Source organism: Sycon ciliatum, chromosome 6, assembly GCF_964019385.1.
Source record: "Sycon ciliatum chromosome 6, ocSycCili1.1, whole genome shotgun sequence".
In the NCBI taxonomy this organism is placed as follows: Eukaryota; Metazoa; Porifera; class Calcarea; order Leucosolenida; family Sycettidae; genus Sycon; species Sycon ciliatum.
In genome coordinates this window covers 5,301,046-5,321,467 of record NC_088648.1, presented here as the reverse complement: position 1 = coordinate 5,321,467, position 20,422 = coordinate 5,301,046, and the positions used below count along the sequence as shown (strand labels likewise).

The window sequence follows — 20,422 nt, the reverse complement described above, 5'->3', positions numbered from 1 at the left end:
TATGAATACGGATACAACTGCCTCAAGGACTTTCAACTGCTAGACATAACACGCACGACACAGTACAGAAAAATGAGACTCCTCATATACACTCAGACAGTCAGGACGAGATAACAAGTTTAGATACACAGCCGACGTCTTACGAACAGCACATTCATCCGCCTCATCTCGCTCTTTCCCATCTGATACCTCCTCATCCATCTTTCTAGCACTTAACTTCAGTTTCATTGGTTGGTATCCTTTAGTTCCGTATTTTTCCCCACTGATGATGGGAGCGAGAAGATGGATTCTTGGTTTCAATGATATTGTTATACAATACACATACATGTGGAACAAGTAACGTAGTTGCGTGATGTCTGCGGCCTTCATCCAATTCATAGCTATACAGGTCGTCCCCCGTTAGTACGAGTCCGGTTCGTACATAAACCCCGTTAGTACATAAGAAATCTCAAGTCCCGGACGAAACGTGGTCACTGCCATACAAATTTTGTCGGCTAGTACATAATTCGTTAGTACATAAACCCCGTTAGTACATAACATTTCTCCATACCCGCATGCCACCTACCTCAATAGTACATAATTTGATGGTCTTTTGGCCTTCCAGTGGAGGCACGTCGTGTTCTAGTTTCTACTTGAGCGCACATCACAAACCGACAAAGCTCTGTTTTTTTCGAATGACTGTACAGGCGTGGCTGGGCCGGGCATGTATCATGTAAACTGTAGAATCTTCGCTGACTGTGACCGTTATAACATAATTTTATGTAATATCGAGGGAATCAAGAATATCTTGCTCCCTAGTGATGGCAGCAAGAAACACTCAGAAAAGTTGAATAAAGTGAACAATTCTGGTATACAAGCAAGTTATGTACACTTTTCGTTTAGTACATAAACCCCGTTAATACATAACATTTGTCAAGTCCCAGAGATTATGTATTAACGAGGGACGACCTGTAATTATAATATTCTTAATAATACGAAGTAGAGGTTGCGACTTCGGCGATGATTTTGTTAAGGAATGGGTTTGCTCCCACACTGGAGCTCGCGCTATTCCGTCGACGACAAGTCGTCGGCGGAATAGCGCGAGCTCCAGTGTGGGAGCAAACCCATTCCTATTCTTAATAATCGTTATTTAAAGGACCTCGCAGAGGCGATGGCCTGTCGTAATGTTTATCAAGCGTGCGTACTTTCGCTTCTGCATTTAATTTGCATTTTTGCCCTTAGTCCGTGGTCGGTTTCATCCTCACTTCCTTGTATTGGCTATTTTCATTATGTGCCATGAAGTGCAGAGAGTAAATAAAAATAAATAATAAAAATTCGAAGCAGTACTGCAGAAGCTCCAGGGATGCCCAGCATTCGGAGCAGTACAGCAGAAGCGAAAGTATGCACGCTTCATAAACATCACGCTTTCTAGTGTTTTCCTCACTGTATATTTCTATTGCATGATTTGCATCAGGATATCCCCTCGACAGGCCATCGCCTCTGCGAGATCCTTTAAATAAAGATAATTAAACCTTTTATCCTCCCATTGTTCCCATATGGGAACAAGAATTAGGAAATGGATTTTTGTGGCCCAAAAAAGTGGTCAGAGCAATTCATTTTCAGTTTTTGTGATTCATTGTTCCTATATGAACCCAGAACAATATTGAGTTTGGAGGTGCATCCAGCCTCCTATGTGCAATGGACATCCAATACTGAGCCAATTTATCGTATATCGGAAGCAATTCGTGTCGAAAGTATATACCTAGTTGTATGACCACATATCATAATTTTATTATAAGTATAACTATAAAATGGCCGCAGACATCACGCTACTACGTTACTTGTTAGACATGTATGACTGTGTATTCTATCACAATAATTAAAGAGAGAGAAAAAGGCTCTTTGTAAGTAAGGCTGCTCCGAATGCCAAGTATCCCTGCTGTACTGCTCCGAATGCCGGGTATCCCTGATGTACTGCTCCGAATGCCGGGTATCCCTGCTTTACTGGTCTAACGCCTTCTCTTCCTCCCTCAAGGTTTCGCAGCTTGACCGCCTTCAGGTCCTGCAGAACCGAGCGGCGAGAGCGGTATACGGTTTGCCGCCTCACACCTCTGCCCAGCCTCTTCTCCAGCGGATTTCTCTGTACAGAGTTCGCGAGTGCTACGCCCAGAAGCGGCTCGTCCTGGTGTGGCGCTGTGTCAATGGGAAAGCCAGCAGTGTCCTCCAGGACCTATTCTCACCATCAGCTGGTAGCACCACCCGGCACCAGGTTTCCAGGGGCCTCACTGTCCCCTCGCACAGTCAGAAGACAGCAGATCTCGCCTGGCCTTTCAGGCAGCCTTGGCCTGGAAAGCAATCCCAAGGAGTGTAAGGGAGATCAAGGCTGCCCAGCAATTTAAGCTTGCCTCCATCCCCTACACCTTGCAATGTATGCTCTGTCTGACTTTTCCCGTCCACACACCACGTCATTTACTCTTCTCTGCGTGCTTGTGCACCTATGAACTCTTTGTGTTCCCTCTGTTGACGCTTCAAAATCTCTCCGGTGACACTGCAAAATCAGTCTCTTGACGCTGCAAAATCTCTTATCAGACTAAAATACATAGCAATTTGTTCTTCACTGCTACCCCCAACCACACGTTGATGCCCGTAACTCTCTCTCCTTTGAAATTCGCTTCCATAGAATTGGGCACCATTGCCCGTTTGGCCTGGCGAAGAAAAATCTAAATCAAAATGCTCCGAATGCTGGGTATACCTGCTGTATTGCTCCGAATGCAGGGTACTGAAGAACGGGTAATTTTAGCGACGTAAAAAGTTAAAAACCCTAGCGAATTTAGCGATCGACTCATTTTCGCTAAAGTTTCAAGTCACTAATCCGTTGAGACATAAGTAGCGCACTGGTGATCCGTGACTAAAATCGCTGCTAATCGCTGAAGTAAAACGTCGCTATGGGGTCGTCCGCAATTATCGAAAGTTTTTTCCAATCCGTAGTAGCTTCGAAAGTGGGTGGGTGGGTCAAGGCCAGTTACGGATTGAAAAACTTCCGAAATGACACGTGCGCGTGCCACGTGTACGTCTACGTGTAGCCCCTGTTTTCCACGCGCGGCTGCGCGCGAACTGTCTACTACAAATATTACGGAGGATTAGCAAGACGGAATTCGCGTTCGCGTTCGCTCTCCAAGGAAAGTCGAACTCAGTGACGGGATTCGCGTTATGAGAAGGATTAGCAAACAGAATTCGCACATGCATGATGTTGACACGACGTACATTGTCTACAGACAGTACAGCGTGGTAAATCTATGACTGCCCTGACACGAATCCGCGATTCGTGTTCCGACTACTTTTCCGAACGAAAAATGCGAAAGTTCGCAATGCAGTTCGCGAACTGAAAAATGTTTGCGAACGCGAACGCGAATTTCGTCTTGCTAATCCTCCGTATTTTTGTAGTTCTGGCAGTTTCTGCGCCCCCGCGCGCGCTTCCTTGGCTGCTCCTGGGCCGGTGATCATAAAGTTAGTTCGGCGCATTCGACGGCGAGTCGACACTTTCTATTTTTGAGTTTCACTGTCTCCTTCGTCCAGAGTACCGTCTTCCATGCACTCCTTTGAAGTCCTTCCGTCTAGCGCTGGCGCTGACGACTGTTATTGACTATGTCCAGACAGGCGACGTTGTTTGGAAAGGCGGTGAAGAAGCAGCCCTTTTTCAAAACCGCTGGTGACTCTGACATGATGTCACTATGACTCATGGACCAGCACTGATTGAGTTTGTTCCATACATGTATGTGTTGGGTTGTGTGTCCATCAATAATATTTTATTACGGACTGGGGGGGTGGGTGAGTGGGTGAGGAAAAATTTGAAGCTACTACGGATTGGAAAAAACTTTCGATAATTGCGGACGACCCCTAACCGGTTGATAATGGGAAAACGCTAAAATTAACAGTCGCTTAAATTACCCGTTCTACAGTATCCCTGCTGTATTGCTCCGAATGCCGGGTATATCTGTTGTACTACTCCGAATGCTGGGTATACCTGCTGTATTTCTCCGAATGCTGGGTACCCCTGATGTACTGCCCCGAATGCTGGGTATCCCCGATTTACTGCTCCGAAGGCCGGGTACCTCTGGTGTACTGCTCTGAATGCAGGGTATCCTGAACTATGGCACCGAATGCCTGGGATCCTTGCAGCAAGACCTGACGGGCCTATCTACTTTTCACCTTGGCTGCATTCGGTCTATTCTGGAAATTAACTTACAGACAGTAAGAATGACCCGCCGACCGCAGGAAGAATTCAGGATGGAGATCAAGTCTTCAGCCTCAAGTATCTGCTGTCACGCCTTCATCCTCAGCAAGAAGCGCTAGTTCAAAAGCTAAAACCGAGCCTGAGGAAAGTGGAGCAGTTATGGTGTGAGAACATTTCCTTGGGCAAAAACTCGTTAGTGCACTCCCGGGTAGCACTCGAGCCTACGGCCCTCTGACTACCCTGGAGGGCACTAACAAGCCATAAGGTCCTCCCTGATATGCACTAAATACATAAATTCGACGGGTTCAAGCACCGGGCAGGTCAAGAACAAGGAGTCGTAGATCTACACCTTCCTGGTCAAGAACCACCTTTCCGCTTCCGTTGGAAGCCACCACCCCATGATCAGGTGTCAGATGCGGCTCCTAAACGGTGGGATAGGATAGATCAGATCCATAAACCAGAGGCCAAAGGCCTCAATCCCATTTGCCACATCCATGTATTACTCATGCCAGGCCACTAGTTCCCAATTAACTGTGGGTCGCAGCACGGTTGGAAAAAATCTTTCCACTTCCAAAGCAGGACTTGAACCTGGTACCTCTCGTTTCTCAATCATGGTCTTAGACCAACCCACTGTGCCTGCCTGACATGCACTAACGTATAATTAAATTATTTACAGTACTTAACTTCAGTTTCTTTGGTTGTATCCTTAGTTCCGTTTTTTCCCACTGATGATAGGAACGAGAAAATCGATTCTGGGTTTTCAATAATATTTTTGTTATAAAATACACAGTAATACATGTCAAACAAGTAACGTAGTTGCGTGATGTCTGCGGCCTTCATCCTATTCATAGCTATATTAAATTATTTAAAGTGGCATTTAAAGCAGGCATAACAATGGACAATAGAAGCTGCTTTTCGTATGTGCAGTTACATTGAGCCATGGTGTTTTTGTCTTATGTTTGTGAATCCTTCCCGGAAGCAAATGCTTGTTTTATGCATTCGTGTAATTACTCAGCGTTATTTGCAATAATAATAATAATACAAAAACGTATTATCTACGCATGCATCTCCGCAAGAGTCACCACCAGCCAATTAGGACATGTGTCAAAGTATTGAACGTTTTCGTTCCCTTCTTGTCAAAATACTACAGGGAATGATGGAAATAAGCTAAAAGACGACAACTATAAGGGAAAGAAGTTCAGAAATATATCACTCCAATTACACACACAACAGAGGCGAAAGGCTGTGTTAGCTGTAACTTAAAGTTTCACGCAACGGAGCGATCATCAGACAGCAGCATTCACTATCGAATTCTCTACGAGCAGGCCTAGATATTTGATGCTAGTGTGGAAGTTAGTGCATATGTGCGAAGTGAAGACGTGGCATTGGGACAATGGTATTGAGTTGTTTTGTGAGAGTTAACCGATATAGGTGAGAATAGAGGCGATAACAGGGCAGTGTTACCGAGTCACTCCAATTATGTGTAGAAGTAACACGAAAAAATAGATGTGAAGAATCAAGAAAACAGCATGCAAATCCAATAAATGACAAAAACGTAGTGCCAAGAAAAAGAGAGAAATATCAAGAGATCAAGGGATCTATTTCGCACCTTCACGACGAACAGTGCCATACAACTGCAAAGACAACACATTCTCCTTCTGAACACAAAGCTCAGGGTCTAACTTACGTATGTACAAAGCTTCCAACATGGCAAGATGTAACAAAGACCTACCACGCGACAAAACAGAGAATACATCATCGGAATACCACTCATGGCAACTAGCACTGCCCGACAGGTGACACTTGATTGCCGAGGTACCGTTTCCCTGACCCGACGACTTGGCCGTTGTCACCTCCGATCGGAGGTGACAACGGCCAAGTCGAATAATAATAATAATAATAATATTAACTGGTTTTGAGGGAAAGAGATAATAATAATAAGAAGAAGAAGAAGAAAGGGTTTGCTCCCCACACCGGAGCTCGCGCTATTCCGCCGACTTTACTTGACACTTGACTGACTCACGACTGCAATCCAGAGCACACGAGAAGTCCATCGAACCTTCGACTCGGCAAACCTGCAAGAAAGCACCACTCCCTGCTCAATACACAGTGTTTCGGGGAATTCACCCCTCATCAGTTGAGCTTGAGTAGGCTGAGGAAGATTGTGCCTGAAGAGCACCACATATATTGTGCTCTCGAGGCACAAACATCACCAGGGATACAAACTTACAGAGACGCTCCGTTTCCAGCGTGACAAACACCTCGTGAACACCAGATAGCAGCGTGAGTCAGTGTCGCTCCTGGACGGTAAGACAGACGTCGAGGACCCTCGGTCATTCGCAACGCTGTCACCTCCAAACCAACTAGTCGCAAGCCCGCGCTGGGCACAACAGTACGAAGTAGGGGTTGCGACTTCGGCGATGATTTGTAAGAAAGGGTTTGCTCCCCACACCGGAGCTCGCGCTATTCCGCCGACTTTACTTGACACTTGACTGACTCACGACTGCAACCTTTCTTACAAATCATCGCCGAAGTCGCAACCACTACTTCGTAATAATAATAATAATAATAATAATTCCCGTTTGTCTCTTTCCCTCAAACCAGTTAATATTTTATGACTTGGGGCTCCCCGCGTGCTAGTTTGTACGTGAAGTGCGTGGGATACAGTGAGGGCTGCGTCCCACCCGCCTGTGTGGATTCATAGGAAGTGTGAGTTACGAAGTCTGAAGAAAATGTTGAACGGCCTCTGCTGGGATGACGACTACACCATAGCTCAGTGGTTAGAGCATCGCTAGCAACAAGCGAAGGTCCCTGGTTCGAGTCCTGATGATGACAGTCAATTTTTTCTTCAGACTTTTCCCGTTTGTCTCTTTCCCTCAAACCAGTTAATAATAATAATAATAATAATAATAATAATAATAATAAGAAAGGTTTGCTCCCCACACCGGAGCTCGCGCTATTCCGCCGACTTTACTTGACACTTGACTGACTCACGACTGCCATCCAGAGCACACGAGAAGTCCATCGCACCTTCGACTCGGCAAACCTGCAAGAAAGCACCACTCCCTGCTCAATACACAGTGTTTTGGGGAATTCACCCCTCATCAGTTGAGCTTGAGTAGGCTGAGGAAGATTGTGCCTGAAGAGCACCACTTATATAGTGCTCTCCAGGCACAAACATCACCAGGGATACAAACTTACAGAGACGCTCCGCTTCCAGCGCGACAAACACCTCGTGAACACCAGATAGCAGCGTGAGTCAGTGTCGCTCCTGGACGGTGAGACAGACGTCGAGGACCCAGTCGTGAGTCAGTCAAGTGTCAAGTAAAGTCGGCGGAATAGCGCGAGCTCCGGTGTGGGGAGCAAACCTTTCTTACAAAATCATCGCCGAAGTCGCAACCACTACTTAATAATAATAATAATAATAATAATAATAATAATACAGTACAAGCTCTTTACCGCCGCCATATCGAAGATTATGTGGCAGCACATCAATCAACATGAAATACTTGCAACGGAGCAGCGCGGTTGTGCAGCAGCTGGTCTTGGTTGCAAGGAGCACCTGATGGTGGATAAGATGATTCTGGAGGATGCCCATACGAAAGGGCGAAATCTGGTCATGGCATACCTGGACTTCAAAAAGGCATTTGATAGTGTGTCGCATGAATGGATTCTACATGCTTTGACGATGTATCGATTCCACCCGTCTTTGGTCACAACTATTGCTCGTAGCATGCAGAACTGGAGAACGACAATGCACATATGCGACCAGGGAAGATGCAGGGTCACTACCGGCAACATTTCAATAAGAAGAGGCATATTTCAAGGTGACACATTATCCCCTTTACTGTTTTGCCTGGCGCTAAACCCAATCAGTTTTGAGCTCAACCGATTGCCTTTGGGATACAGAGTCAGCTGCAGAGACGCCGAGTTGTCTATCAATCACTCTTGGTACATGGACGACATTAAACTCTATGGGAAAACTACAAAGGATGTGACTACCCTCGTGTCTACCGTGTGTGGCGTTGGTGATGACATCGGCATGAATCTCAACCCGGCCAAGTGTGCCGTGCTGCACGTCAGGAGAGGAAAACCAGATGAAGGATGCTCTATCCAGGTTGGCGATGAGACCATTGCAGAGTCGCTACGACTCAATGAAACATACAAGTACCTTGGAGTAGTGCAAGCAGCCATGATACCTCACCCGAAGCTCAAGACGCAACTCACTGCAGAATACAAAAAGAGATTGTATTTGCTTCTTAACAGTGGATTGAATGCGCGAAACATGATCAAGGCCATCAATACGTATGCTCTGCCGGTTATGACATATAGTTATGGAATCGTAAATTGGACCGAGGCTGAAATCAAGACCACAGATCGAGTGACAAGATCAGCCTTGACTGCGTCTGGATTTCACCACCCCAAAGCCTCAGTCAACAGGCTCTACATGAAGAGGGGAGATGGAGGCCGGGGCTTGGTCTCTTGTGAGGATATGCACGGCCGGAGCATGTGTGGCCTGGCCCGCTACATGAGTACCAGCCCAATAGACAGAATAAGCCTGCTTTATCAGTATCATCAACAAAAACCTACAACAAAAAGCCACTCAATAACTGCAAAGGCCGCTAAGTTCCTGTCGAGTTTGGATCTGCCAGCAGCTGGACCAGCTTTACCCAATAAGCATACCATTAAACAAGCGTGCGCTGAGCGAAAATCCAAAACACTTTCCACTATGCCGCTGCATGGGAGATATTGGAGCCGATTGGAGGAGAATCGCCTAGATAAGGAGCTTACCTTCATGTGGTTGAAATCAAGGACACTGAAACCTTCAACTGAAGGCATGATTATGGCAGCACAAGACCAATCCCTCAAAACGAAAAATTACCAATACGCCATAATGAAGTCAATTCCTCGAACTGATGCCAATTGCAGGCTTTGCAAGGGCAGCTTAGAAACAATTGACCACATTGTCAGTGCCTGCCCAGTTCTGGCTCGGACCAGTTACATTGAACGACATAACCGGATAGTAAAGTATGTGCACTTCGAAATGTGTAAAGCACGAGATCTACCTACTGGTGCTTCACGATTCGACCACCAGCTCAAGGCATTGGTCAAGAGTAATCAGTATCGCCTCTATTGGGAGTATTCGGTCCCAACTGACCTGAAACTATCAGCAAACAGGCCCGATCTGCTCCTTGTTGATGACAAGGAGCGCATCGCCTACATTATAGACATCAGCGTTCCTGGTGAGAACAACATCAATAAGAAAATGGCTGAAAAGCGCTCGAAATATTATGATTTGAAGCGGGAGATTTCGAGGATTTGGTCCCTCAACCAGGTTGACGTGGTCCCTGTGGTTGTCGGTGCCCTGGGAGGCTTGGTGGGGGAGACTCCTCAATGCCTTCGGACTGTGCAGGGAGGAGACCTGGCTATTGTGCAACAGGAGGCTATACAAGGTTCGATTAAAATACTGAGAACTATCCTTAACATGTAGATGCACCTCTGCTGCGTTTGCATGTTCAATAGCTAAGAGACTTGAATAACGACTGATAAAGACTGATATTTCCTTTGTTACTACTCCCTTCATTGGTTGATGTATTTTGCCTGTCGCTGCAAATTCTTTATTATTGTTTTGATGTTGGAGTTCGGATTGAGTTTCTTTCCTTTCTTCCTCTTCCTTCAACTAGTTCTTGTCCCTTTGGTTTTTAGGTTTTATTTATTTATTTATTTTTGTTTTTGTTTTTTCACTTTCTTTTTGCTGTCCCACCCATGGAAATATTTCCCGGTGGGTCTGGCTTATCGCCTTCGAAAGAAGTGAATAAAGGAGAAATAATAATAATAATAACAATGGACATACAGAAATTTAATTTTGAAAAAAAATCCTCGTGGAGATATGGTGGTTTTTGCTGAGTGCACTGCTAGCACGTGATGACGTTGTGCTATCAAATTGAGCTATTTATCTCCCGGTGGCGTTCTCACACAGTAATGCATGCTTCTTTCTCTTGTTCTTGATGGATTTCAATGCTTTACCCATACTTAACAGTATATATGCGTTGCCCCAGTGATATCAAAGTAAAGAATGGAATCGTTACTGTTAACAGTAACTACACAGATGGAAATGCAACTGTTACATGTAACAAAGGTTACCGACCACCAAATGCTTTGCCAATGAAGTGCGAAGAACACAATGTGACGCACAACGTGTGGACCAATATACTTACCTGCAACCGTAAGTTAAAACGAATGGGTGTTCCGGTGTTGAGGACAGTAGATTTGTTCTTATGCAGACCTCCCATGTCCAGGTTTCTACCTCAACTAAAAAAGACTTGCAAGTGCCATTGACAGCCCGTGACACTGCAATCATGATCCTGTGTAAATATTCCCACCATTGGAGAGCATGGGAGGGTGGATGTCTGCACACAGCTCTGTCCATGAGAATTGAGCATTGTTTGAGCAGTGAAAGTTGCCTACTGTGTACTTTCTAAGTGGTGTGAAAGAACAATTGATAGGAACCAGAAAAGAGTGCTTGCGTAATTAGTGTTCTTGGATTGAGCTGCTTATCTTCAAATATCTTGTCATTCACTCGTTCTTTACTCTCTGTGTGTATTGATGGCTATCAATCACTTGGCCACTGAGTGCTGGATGGTGTATGCGCATTGCCAAAATGATATCCATGGCCAGATTGGGATTGTCTTCAATAATGACACTGAAGACATTATTTTTCCATGTGTCTTTGCTTTGCTGGTATTCGTGCATTGTTCACGGCTTGTCCTGGTGGATGTATATTATTTGCGAATGCTCTAAAGTGAAGCCTGCTTACTGCTCTAGTACAATCAATGTAACCAATGGAGTTGTTCGTGTTAACAAAGCTTATCTTGGCGAAGAGGCAAACGGTACATGCAATCGAGGCTACAGTCCAACGACTAATTCAACGATGAAATGCATGGTAAAGGATGAATTAGCCGGTGTCTGGACTAATGTACTAAGCTGCAACCGTAAGCTTCACTTTCTAAAATTGTACCATATTTGTGCCACCATTTAGGAACCCCATCTGACGTTTGATCATAATGCGGTGGCGTCAAAAGGAAGCGGAGAGGTGGCTCTTGTACGCGAACCCAGTTTTTTTCCTTCATTAACCTGGGAACACCCAAAAGTTGCACCGAGTGTACTGGAATTGCTCCACCATGGAGACATAACGCATCACACAGAACAACAAGGCACCACACCACAAAGTCACTTATATCCCTCGTTCCCGGTTTTGGGGTTCAAAGTGACCCGTAGTGTATGGTTTATGGTTTTATTATCATATCAAATCGGGACCAAGAAGAGAAAATGTGCGACAGCTAGTCTTTATTGAGGATGCTTGACTACAATATCGAAACGAACATGGAAGAGAGATAATGTGCTATGTACATGTACAGGAGGAAATGTCCAGAACCGATATTCTCTTTACGATCTTCAGTGAATGTACATGACAATGGATGAAGTTTGACTACATGTATATTGTTTAACCGCATACTCGAATATTCGAAATATGTTTGGAAAAAAACTCCAAATAATCTACTTGGAGATAATAATTTTAATATAGCTATGAATAGGATGAAGGCCGCAGACTCTTGTCATCCGCTCATCTGATCCCAAGTCGTGGACCCCTGAGTGCACACAAGTGATGCCTATCAAGGACAGAGAATGAAGGAAATGGCGGCACGACCTCGGCAATGACGTCAAGAAGCAATCCTTCATCGACTCTGTTACCCACGCTACCACCACACTTCAGCACTCCAGGCAGGAGAAGGAACGGCACCTTCGGGCCCAACTCACCTGCGGCTCGCTTCGCGACAAGGCATGGTGGTGCAACCTGAAAGGAGCATGCGGTCTTGGCCGAAACTCTGACATCCCCCTCCTCCTCAACAATGCCGGGAAGGAACACATCACCAGCAAGGAGAAGGCTGACTGCTTTGGTCACTTCTTTGCTGGCAAGTGCAGCCTGGGTGACAGGGACCTACATCGTGCCTCCCTTGGAACCCCAGCGCCTGCTCACCCACATCCTCCACTCACCCACGTCCACTTCCGCATCCAGAATGTTCACCGCCTCCTGCGCCATCTCGACGCGTCGAAAGCTACGGGGCCGGACAGCATCCCCCCCCCCCCCCCCCCCGTGTCCTGAAAGAATGCGCTTCGGTGCTCGCACCGGTCCTGACGAAGCTGTTCTCATTGTGCTTCCGGCATGGATACCACCCACAGGCCTGGAAGCTCGCCAATGTTGTTCCTGTGCATAAACGCTCATCTCGCTCACAGCTCAAGAACTACCGCCCCGTGTCTCTCCTTAGTGTGATATCCAAGGTAATGGAGACCATTATCAAGATGCAAATTACGAACTACCTCGATGGTGACTCACTGCTTGCAGCGAATCAGTTTGGCTTCAGATGGAATCTGGGTACAGCCGATGCTCCTACTTGCCTGCACCACTCCTGGGCATCCTCTATCGGACACGGGGGCGCAGCACGCGTACTTGCAGTTGACATCGCTGGAGCCTTCGACAAGGTCTCTCACGCAGGTGTCCTCTTCAAGCTACAGCAATGTGGCATCCAAGGAATCCTCCTTGCATGGCTGACATCGTACCTGTCTAACCGAAGCATACAGTATGTTGTCAGTGGTGCAACCTCCCGTCCATACCCCATCATGGCGTCATGGCGGGAGTCCCACAAGGCAGCATCTTTGGGCCAACCATGTTTCTCATATAAATTAACGATGTATCAACATGCCTTGCTGGGAACACGCAGCTGGAAGCCTATGCTGGCGATACGACATTGTACACTCTTCTCCGTAACAACCTCCCCACTGCTGCTGCCTTGCTTCAGTACACCGCCAACCGTCTGTCAGACTGGGGCAAGGAATGGCGTGTAGCGTTTGAGCCGTCGAAATCCCAGGCTATGACAGTCACGCTGCAAAGAGCGCAGCTAGCCTTGCCCTCTCTCCTCTTTGGAGGCAACCCTGTGCCAGAGTCATCCACAATAAAGCTCTTAGGGGTGACTTTTGATCCGAAGCTGTCCTTCGCAGAGCACATCCGCGCAGTGTCTATACGTGGCAAACAGCGTTTGGGCCTCCTGCGGCGAGCTGCGCCCTATCTCTCCCTAGAAGTCCGCCTCACGGTGTACAAGGGGTTTGTACGGCCCATTTTGGAGTATGCTCCGCTCGTCTGGATGGGAGCTGCTCCCTCCCATCTTGCACGCCTAGATAGCATCCAACGCCGTGCATTGCGCATCATTGGTCCCAGGACGGAGCTCCAGAGCATCAGCCTACGGCGATACGTTGCTGCATTAACATACACTTGCAAACTGCATTTCACCACCGGTCCGACTCAATTGCTAGCAGTCCTCCCACCAAGGCTTGAGCCCCGTGACACCACTCGCACTCGAAACGATCTCCGCATGGCCGCCGGCCACAGTTACCGGCTACCGCATCAAGCACCAGACACCATTCTCCGCAGCTTCCCACATTGTGCAATCCAGCTGTGGAATTCCCTGCCGCCAGCTTTTCTAGACTCCGCCCTAACTCGCAAAAATCGTCAACAGTTTAAGTGCAACGTCAACGAATACCTCCGCCGACAGGATTGGCGATGGTCCACGGACATTCTGCCTGTCGACCCACCTACATTCTAGTGCCCCGTCAACGACTCCCATTGCTATGAAAGCGCTTGCACACTGGTACTAGCTGTTGTTTGCCCTTGCTTTCTTTTTATTTTTGCTGACCCTTACAGCTCTATCTTTTGTTTTGGTGCGTGTTTCTGGCCGTGATGCGGAGACCTCAGGTCGGCAGAGCCATCAATGCCCCACCATCACTACTGCATCTCAGTGCAGCCCCTTCTCAGTAGTTGTCACGTTTGTCCTTGTCTCAGTACCATTGTCTTTCTGTATTATTAATTTTATGAGTTGGGTATGTGAACATAGTAAAAAAATAATAACATAAAAGCCACACGCAACTACGTTACTTGTTTGACATGTATTACCGTGTATTTTATAACAAAATATACCCAATGCTGTAGACAGCAAGCTGTTTCGGCCATAAAGGCCTCATCAGTACAGCTACGAGCTAAATAGGCCGAGCTTCCAGCCATGGTGCAAAGGAGGCACCACAGACATTAAGGTAGCTCGTCGCTCTAGCGCCAGAGTGCTCAAACTACAAAATGTAGCGAGCATTGCGCGATGCAGCAGCACTAGAGCAGCCTACTGAGAGTGCTCAACAAGGCGAATGCCGAGGAGCGTGATACCCAATGCTGTAGACAGCAAGCTGTTTCGGCCATAAAGGCCTCATCAGTACAGCTACGAGCTAAATAGGCCGAGCTACCAGCCATGGTGCAAAGGAGGCACCACAGACATTAACTTAAGGTAGCTCGTCGCTCTAGCGCCAGAGTGCTCAAACTACAAAATTTAGCGAGCATTGCGCGATGCAGCAGCACTAGAGCAGCCTACTGAGAGTGCTCAACAAGGCGAAAGCCGAGGAGCGTGATACCCAATGCTGTAGACAGCAAGCTGTTTCGGCCATAAAGGCCTCATCAGTACAGCTACGAGCTAAATAGGCCGAGCTACCAGCCATGGTGCAAAGGAGGCACCACAGACATTAAGGTAGCTCGTCGCTCTAGCGCCAGAGTGCTCAAACTACAAAATGTAGCGAGCATTGCGCGATGCAGCAGCACTAGAGCAGCCTACTGAGAGTGCTCAACAAGGCGAAAGCCGAGGAGCGTGATACCCAATGCTGTAGACAGCAAGCTGTTTCGGCAAAATATATAAAAAATATTTTCCCACTGATGATAGGAACAAGAAAATAGATTCTGGGTCTTCAATAATTTTTTTGTTATAAAATACACGGTAATACATGTCAAACAAGTAACGTAGTTGCGTGATGTCTGCGGCCTTCATCCTATTCATAGCTATATTAAAACACTCCAACCCCGCGAATTTTAGTTTCGATCCCTTTGAGCTCGAAATTTCGAATTTTTCAATTTGCTTCCTACTTCGCATTGTATGTAGGCGGTATGGCCTTCATGTACTCTTGGTTTGAATTATTTATTCTCACGATGGCACCATCGCCAATAAGAGATAAATTTATGAGTAGGTGAGATTGTGGGTTATGCAGTCGGAAAGTGATTTACATCACTTTGAATTTTACAAGTATGGGAGAGGGTGAGCGCTGCAGGAGCAGATTGAGTTAATCAGCAGTGAGCAGACTTCTTGTTTGAAAGCAGATCGGGAGGAGACGTCACTAATGCTAGCAGGGAGGGCATTGTAGTATTCTAGGGACTTGTACAGTGGGGAGTCTTTACAGCGGTCGGTTCTGGAGGGTGGGAGGTGCCAAGTGCGTGCGTGTCGAAGGCTGTACTGAGCCGTAACTTGAGCGGGGGTGTTGAGCATACGTATGTGTTGTGGGGCATATTGGTATTTTTGGTTGTATGCTTGGTTGTACGCTAGGCTACAGTGACTGGTGACCTATGCCAGCCCGTAGATCGATCGAGATAATATGAGCCATGTACCAAGTAAAGCAGTAAAGGTACTTAAAAAGTACAAGGTTCCTTAGGATCGGACCTGTTTTCAACTTTCATCAAAATGTAACGTCAAATTTATCAAAAGAAAACGCGACCGCGATCGAGCGTGAAGTCAAAGACGAGGTCGATCTTGATTCTTTTGCTTGTATGTTGGATCGATCCATCGATCATGGGCAATCAGAATGGCGGGTAAACGATGTACATGTCTCATTGAGTTTGCCTGTGTGGTGCTGGAGAACACATCTCTCTTAGGTAAGCACGTCGAATCGTTCGTTCTACTGCGACACCCTCGGGTACACAGGCGATGAGAGCAATTATGGCTATGATGGAGATGAAGGCCGGTGTGTGGCCTGCACATACCGGCAGTGGAGAAGTGGCAGATCATTCCGCCTGACAGCGACTTAGACGAGAGTTGCCTCTTGAAAATGTTGTCATATCGCTCTGCCAGCTGGAGCGAGGTGCTCGTAAAAGTCGCTGCTACCTCAGTGACTGCAGGATTTGCGACCCCGCGATGACTATGATGGTGCACACCTGTATATGTAACAGATTTGACATTTAGAGTGCGTACTATAATGTGCAGAATTCAAGTGACTTGTACGGCTAATATTGATGCGAAACTTTGTCAGATGGAAGTTTGCACACTAAAGGACATTTTAATATAGTAAAACAGGAAAAGGACAAAATGTTACGAGTTATCACTGACTGTCCACCAACCTAACCACATCATATACAGACAACGAGTGCGACAGAAAGGCACAAAACTGACTAGGAGTACTGAGACATTCAATGACCTAACACCTAGCTGCAACACTTCTCCGAGGCGCAAACCAACAACGTTCCAATATGGAAGGATCATGTTAAGAAAAGTCCAAGAGAGGAAGGAAAAGTTAGTAATAACTCGAAACATGTTGTCCTTCTCCTTTTTTTTTACCATAATCAAACTGGTGCACCATTCAAGTTAAAAGGACATTTCGACGACTTCACCTCTGATATAGTGCTCTCCAGACCTAACCATCACCAGGAACACAAATTCCCTACTTAGGCGGGTGAGTGCGGTCACAGCTCCCACACTCTTTCCGTATTTCTCACACACAATAGTCCATGTTGTTGTTTCTTCCTGTTTCAAATGTATCCCAAACGTTTCATGCATCACGTAACACACTTTGATGTCCTCAGCACCAACTCCGTCATATTTTCACACTCTCTTTCTTGTTGCTGGTTTAGTTGCTGGACTCTTAAGCGGGATTCACAGAAGCTTTTTGCGATGCGACACGCGATGCGACAGCCCCGAAACCGGGAAATCCCCAAATCACACCCATCGCGGACCATACGCAACTGACGCAACTGGGCCATCGCAGGCCATCGCAGAAGTTGAGCTTGGCTCAACTTTTGCGATGCGATGCGATGCGACAAGCGATTTGGCGTACGATTTTGACCTTTTCTACAACAAAGTTGTACAAAGGTGCAAGAGTTGCCTATAAATTTGTACAAGTTGTATCAAACCGCGCGAATATCATGGTGACGTAGCCAAATCAGCAAGATGTTGTCGCATCACTGACTTCTTCTGTGAATGGTATTTCGCGAGGTCGCATCGCACGCGTCCGTCGCAGATCGCGTCGCATCGCGTGTCGCATCGCAAAAAAGCTTCTGTGAATCCCGCTTTACGCATAACATGTCCCCCACAGTTTTCCTTGTTTCAGTTTATTATTTTCCTTGCCTCACCATCGGAGTTCTCTTTCTTGTTTTCCCATATTGTTGCACCTTCTCTCTACTGTAAAGTCGACAAATTTTGGGCCCATTCAAAATTTCGGCCTCACAGGGCTAAAACCCATTTCGGCCGCATCAAATGTTCGGCCTGTACTGCTCCCGCCTGTAGACAGGATCACACTAAACCTTGCAAAACAAAATTGCGCCGAATATTTGTTGACCTAGGGTACTCTAGGTAATTGTGTGTTGCTCCCTACATGGGAGCTCGCTCTTTTCCTGCCGACTTGATTTCTCACTTGACTGACTCACGACTGCCCTCCAGAGCACACGAGACGTGCATCGAACCGTCCATTCGGCAAACCTGCAAGAAAGTACCACTCCCTGCTAAATACACAGTGTTTCGGGGGATTCACCCCTCTTCAGTTGAGCTTGAGTAGGTTGAGGAAGGTTGTGCCTGAAGAGCACTACTTATATAGTGTTCTCCGGGCACAAACATCACCAGGGATACAAACTTACAGAAAATTGCTCCGTTTCCTGCGCAACAAACACCTCGTGAACACCAGATAGCAGCGTGAGTCAGTGTCACTCATGAAGGTGCTGAACAAGCGCTGAGGACTCGTTGTCCATTCACAACTCTGCTGCCTCCAAACCAGCTAATTCGCAAGCACGGGCTGGGGACAACAATGTGAAGAAGATGTTGGTTCGACTTTGGCGATACTTGGGGAAATGTGTGTCAGTCAAGTGAGAAATCAAGTCTGCAAGATAACCGCGAGCTCCCATGTAGGGAGCAACTTACAATTCCCCAAGTATCGCCAAAGTCGCACCTACCTCTTCTACACAGTAGAGTACTCGGTCATATTTCTCCCTTGTCAACAATGTGATGAAGATCACAAAGAAGCCGTATTGGAACTAACCCACCAACTTTGCCTTGATGTGTGTTTTGATTGAGTGTGCAGTGCGTCATTTTCATTGCTACAATCAAATTTGAATTGTTTAGTGAAGTTTATTTTAAAAAGGTCTATACTTTTGAAACAGACTATACTCATATTCCTCTTTGATTTGATTTGGGTGTTTATCCCACTGTGCTTGTCCTTCATTCCTGCATCTTTCTCGTTGTCTGGACTGATGTCAATAACTTGCCAATACTACCTAGGTCGCCCCAAATACTGCTCGGCGGAAGAGATCAAAGTAAACAATGGAGTTTATTATACAGCAGATACGTACATTGGAGCAGTGTACCAACTTTTATGTGACCCAGGCTTTCGTAAATCGAAAAAATCAGAAACGACATGCCAGGCACACAATGATACGCACGGTATTTGGAGTAACATACTGACCTGCAACTGTAAGTCACCCAGGCTTTTGGTTTTCTTTTAATTGGTAGATCTACTGCAGAGGGAATATTATCCGTACTTCCCATATCCAGTCCTCTCCCTCAGCCTGACAACTTACAAGGAGTATTTTTCTAGCTGTGCTACCTTTCCTTTTCGCACTTCCTGTAGCACCACGGTGTTTACAATGTGAGCCTGACGTAGGGCCTGTGATGTTTATGGCTCCCTCTACACCTATGTCCGTGGTGTCCGCTACCCGCTTCCTTACATAATAATGATTACGTTTCCTGTTGTGTTTGACCTTTGTGCCCTGAGTTGATTGACCGTCATTAGGGACCATTAGCGAACCGTTGGGCTGTGTGTTATTTGAGTTCGCAACCCGACCGGACTGAACATGTGACTGTCCAATGACAAGGAAGCGAATGAGGTCCAAGTAACACAGGCATGGGAAAACTTGGAAAGGAGACACAGATAAAAAGAGAATATCGGAAAAGAAAGCTCTCAGCAAAAGAAAAAAGCCATAAAACGTCAACGGGAACGAGTTCATCGAAACGCACGTGAAACACGGCGTGATCTAGGATTAGCGGTCTCGCGTTCACTACCAGTCTATGCGAGTTGCCTGCTTTCCAGTTTCAAACAGTTCTCTGATACTTTTACTGGCAATGGTTTTTGCGTACTCTTCCTTGAGAACAATTCTCAGCCTGACTGACTTTTACTCGAATGAAAGTGAAAGAAACCCCACATGATGACAGCCACATCGCCGATGAATGGGTGCAGCAAAAGGTTTTGTCCACGAGGTCCATGCCAAAGCATTCTCCGAAAGACTTTACAATGGACGGCTAGTCAGTTGAGAATATTTGGAAAAAAGTGTACGTTTTGGAGCAGTAGCCAGAAAATGAGCGAGCATGCTGAAGGTTGTGTTGAACAAGCCTAATTTTTGGCACTGTGGTTACCCTCGATCCTGTTCTGTGTCATGTTAGTGATGAGTATGGAAAAATCAATGGTCCTACTGGTTGTTTGGTACGTTTCGCCAACATATTTATTCCAAAAAGAATGGGTGAGACATTTTCGAAATTTGAGAAAAATTGCAAAGACAAAAAGAGGTGCGATTTACGGTGCTATTCTCCGTATCAACGTTGAAATCGCACGTACATGCCTAAAACCCGTTCGTTGCGGTCATGACGAGTAGACGCCTCCGAACTGTTTCAAATCTGTATTTAACAACCACACAAGCCGACCTGTTTGGGAGCTATTACGCGTTGTATTATTTATTTATTTATTTATTTATTTATTTATTTATTTATTTCTGCACCTCGTGGCATGTCAAGACAGCCAATCAGGGCATAGGCAACAATTGCCGCATGCAGTATGCAATACTATGGACCAATGCCGTAGTATCGCAAGCACCAATGTGCGTTAGACTGGCCAATGCCAGGGCTAATGGGGGCAACAATTGCCCGGCGTGTCAATACATGCATACGGTAGGGATGCACTTGTGAGCACATGTAGGCGCACTTGGCTCAATGCCGGCCTGACCCACGATCCCTACCGTTCTCCCAAAATACAACATGACCCAAACAGGAATTATCGGCATTACTATAGTTATAGTAGCGTTACTATAGTTATAGTATA

The 20,422-nt window shown here is 46.3% G+C and overlaps 1 protein-coding gene across 2 annotated transcripts in view; it reads left to right on the top strand.

Moving 5' to 3' along the window:
• LOC135819232 (sushi, von Willebrand factor type A, EGF and pentraxin domain-containing protein 1-like) overlaps positions 1–20,422 on the top strand; it is a 104,299-nt gene that overhangs the window by 44,973 nt on the left and 38,904 nt on the right. For both annotated transcript variants that reach the window (XM_065332400.1, XM_065332399.1), the window contains exons 7-9: positions 10,254–10,439; positions 11,017–11,205; positions 18,613–18,804. In XM_065332400.1, the coding sequence (XP_065188472.1) occupies positions 10,254–10,439; positions 11,017–11,205; positions 18,613–18,804 (567 nt within the window). The remainder of the gene's footprint in view (positions 1–10,253; positions 10,440–11,016; positions 11,206–18,612; positions 18,805–20,422) is intronic.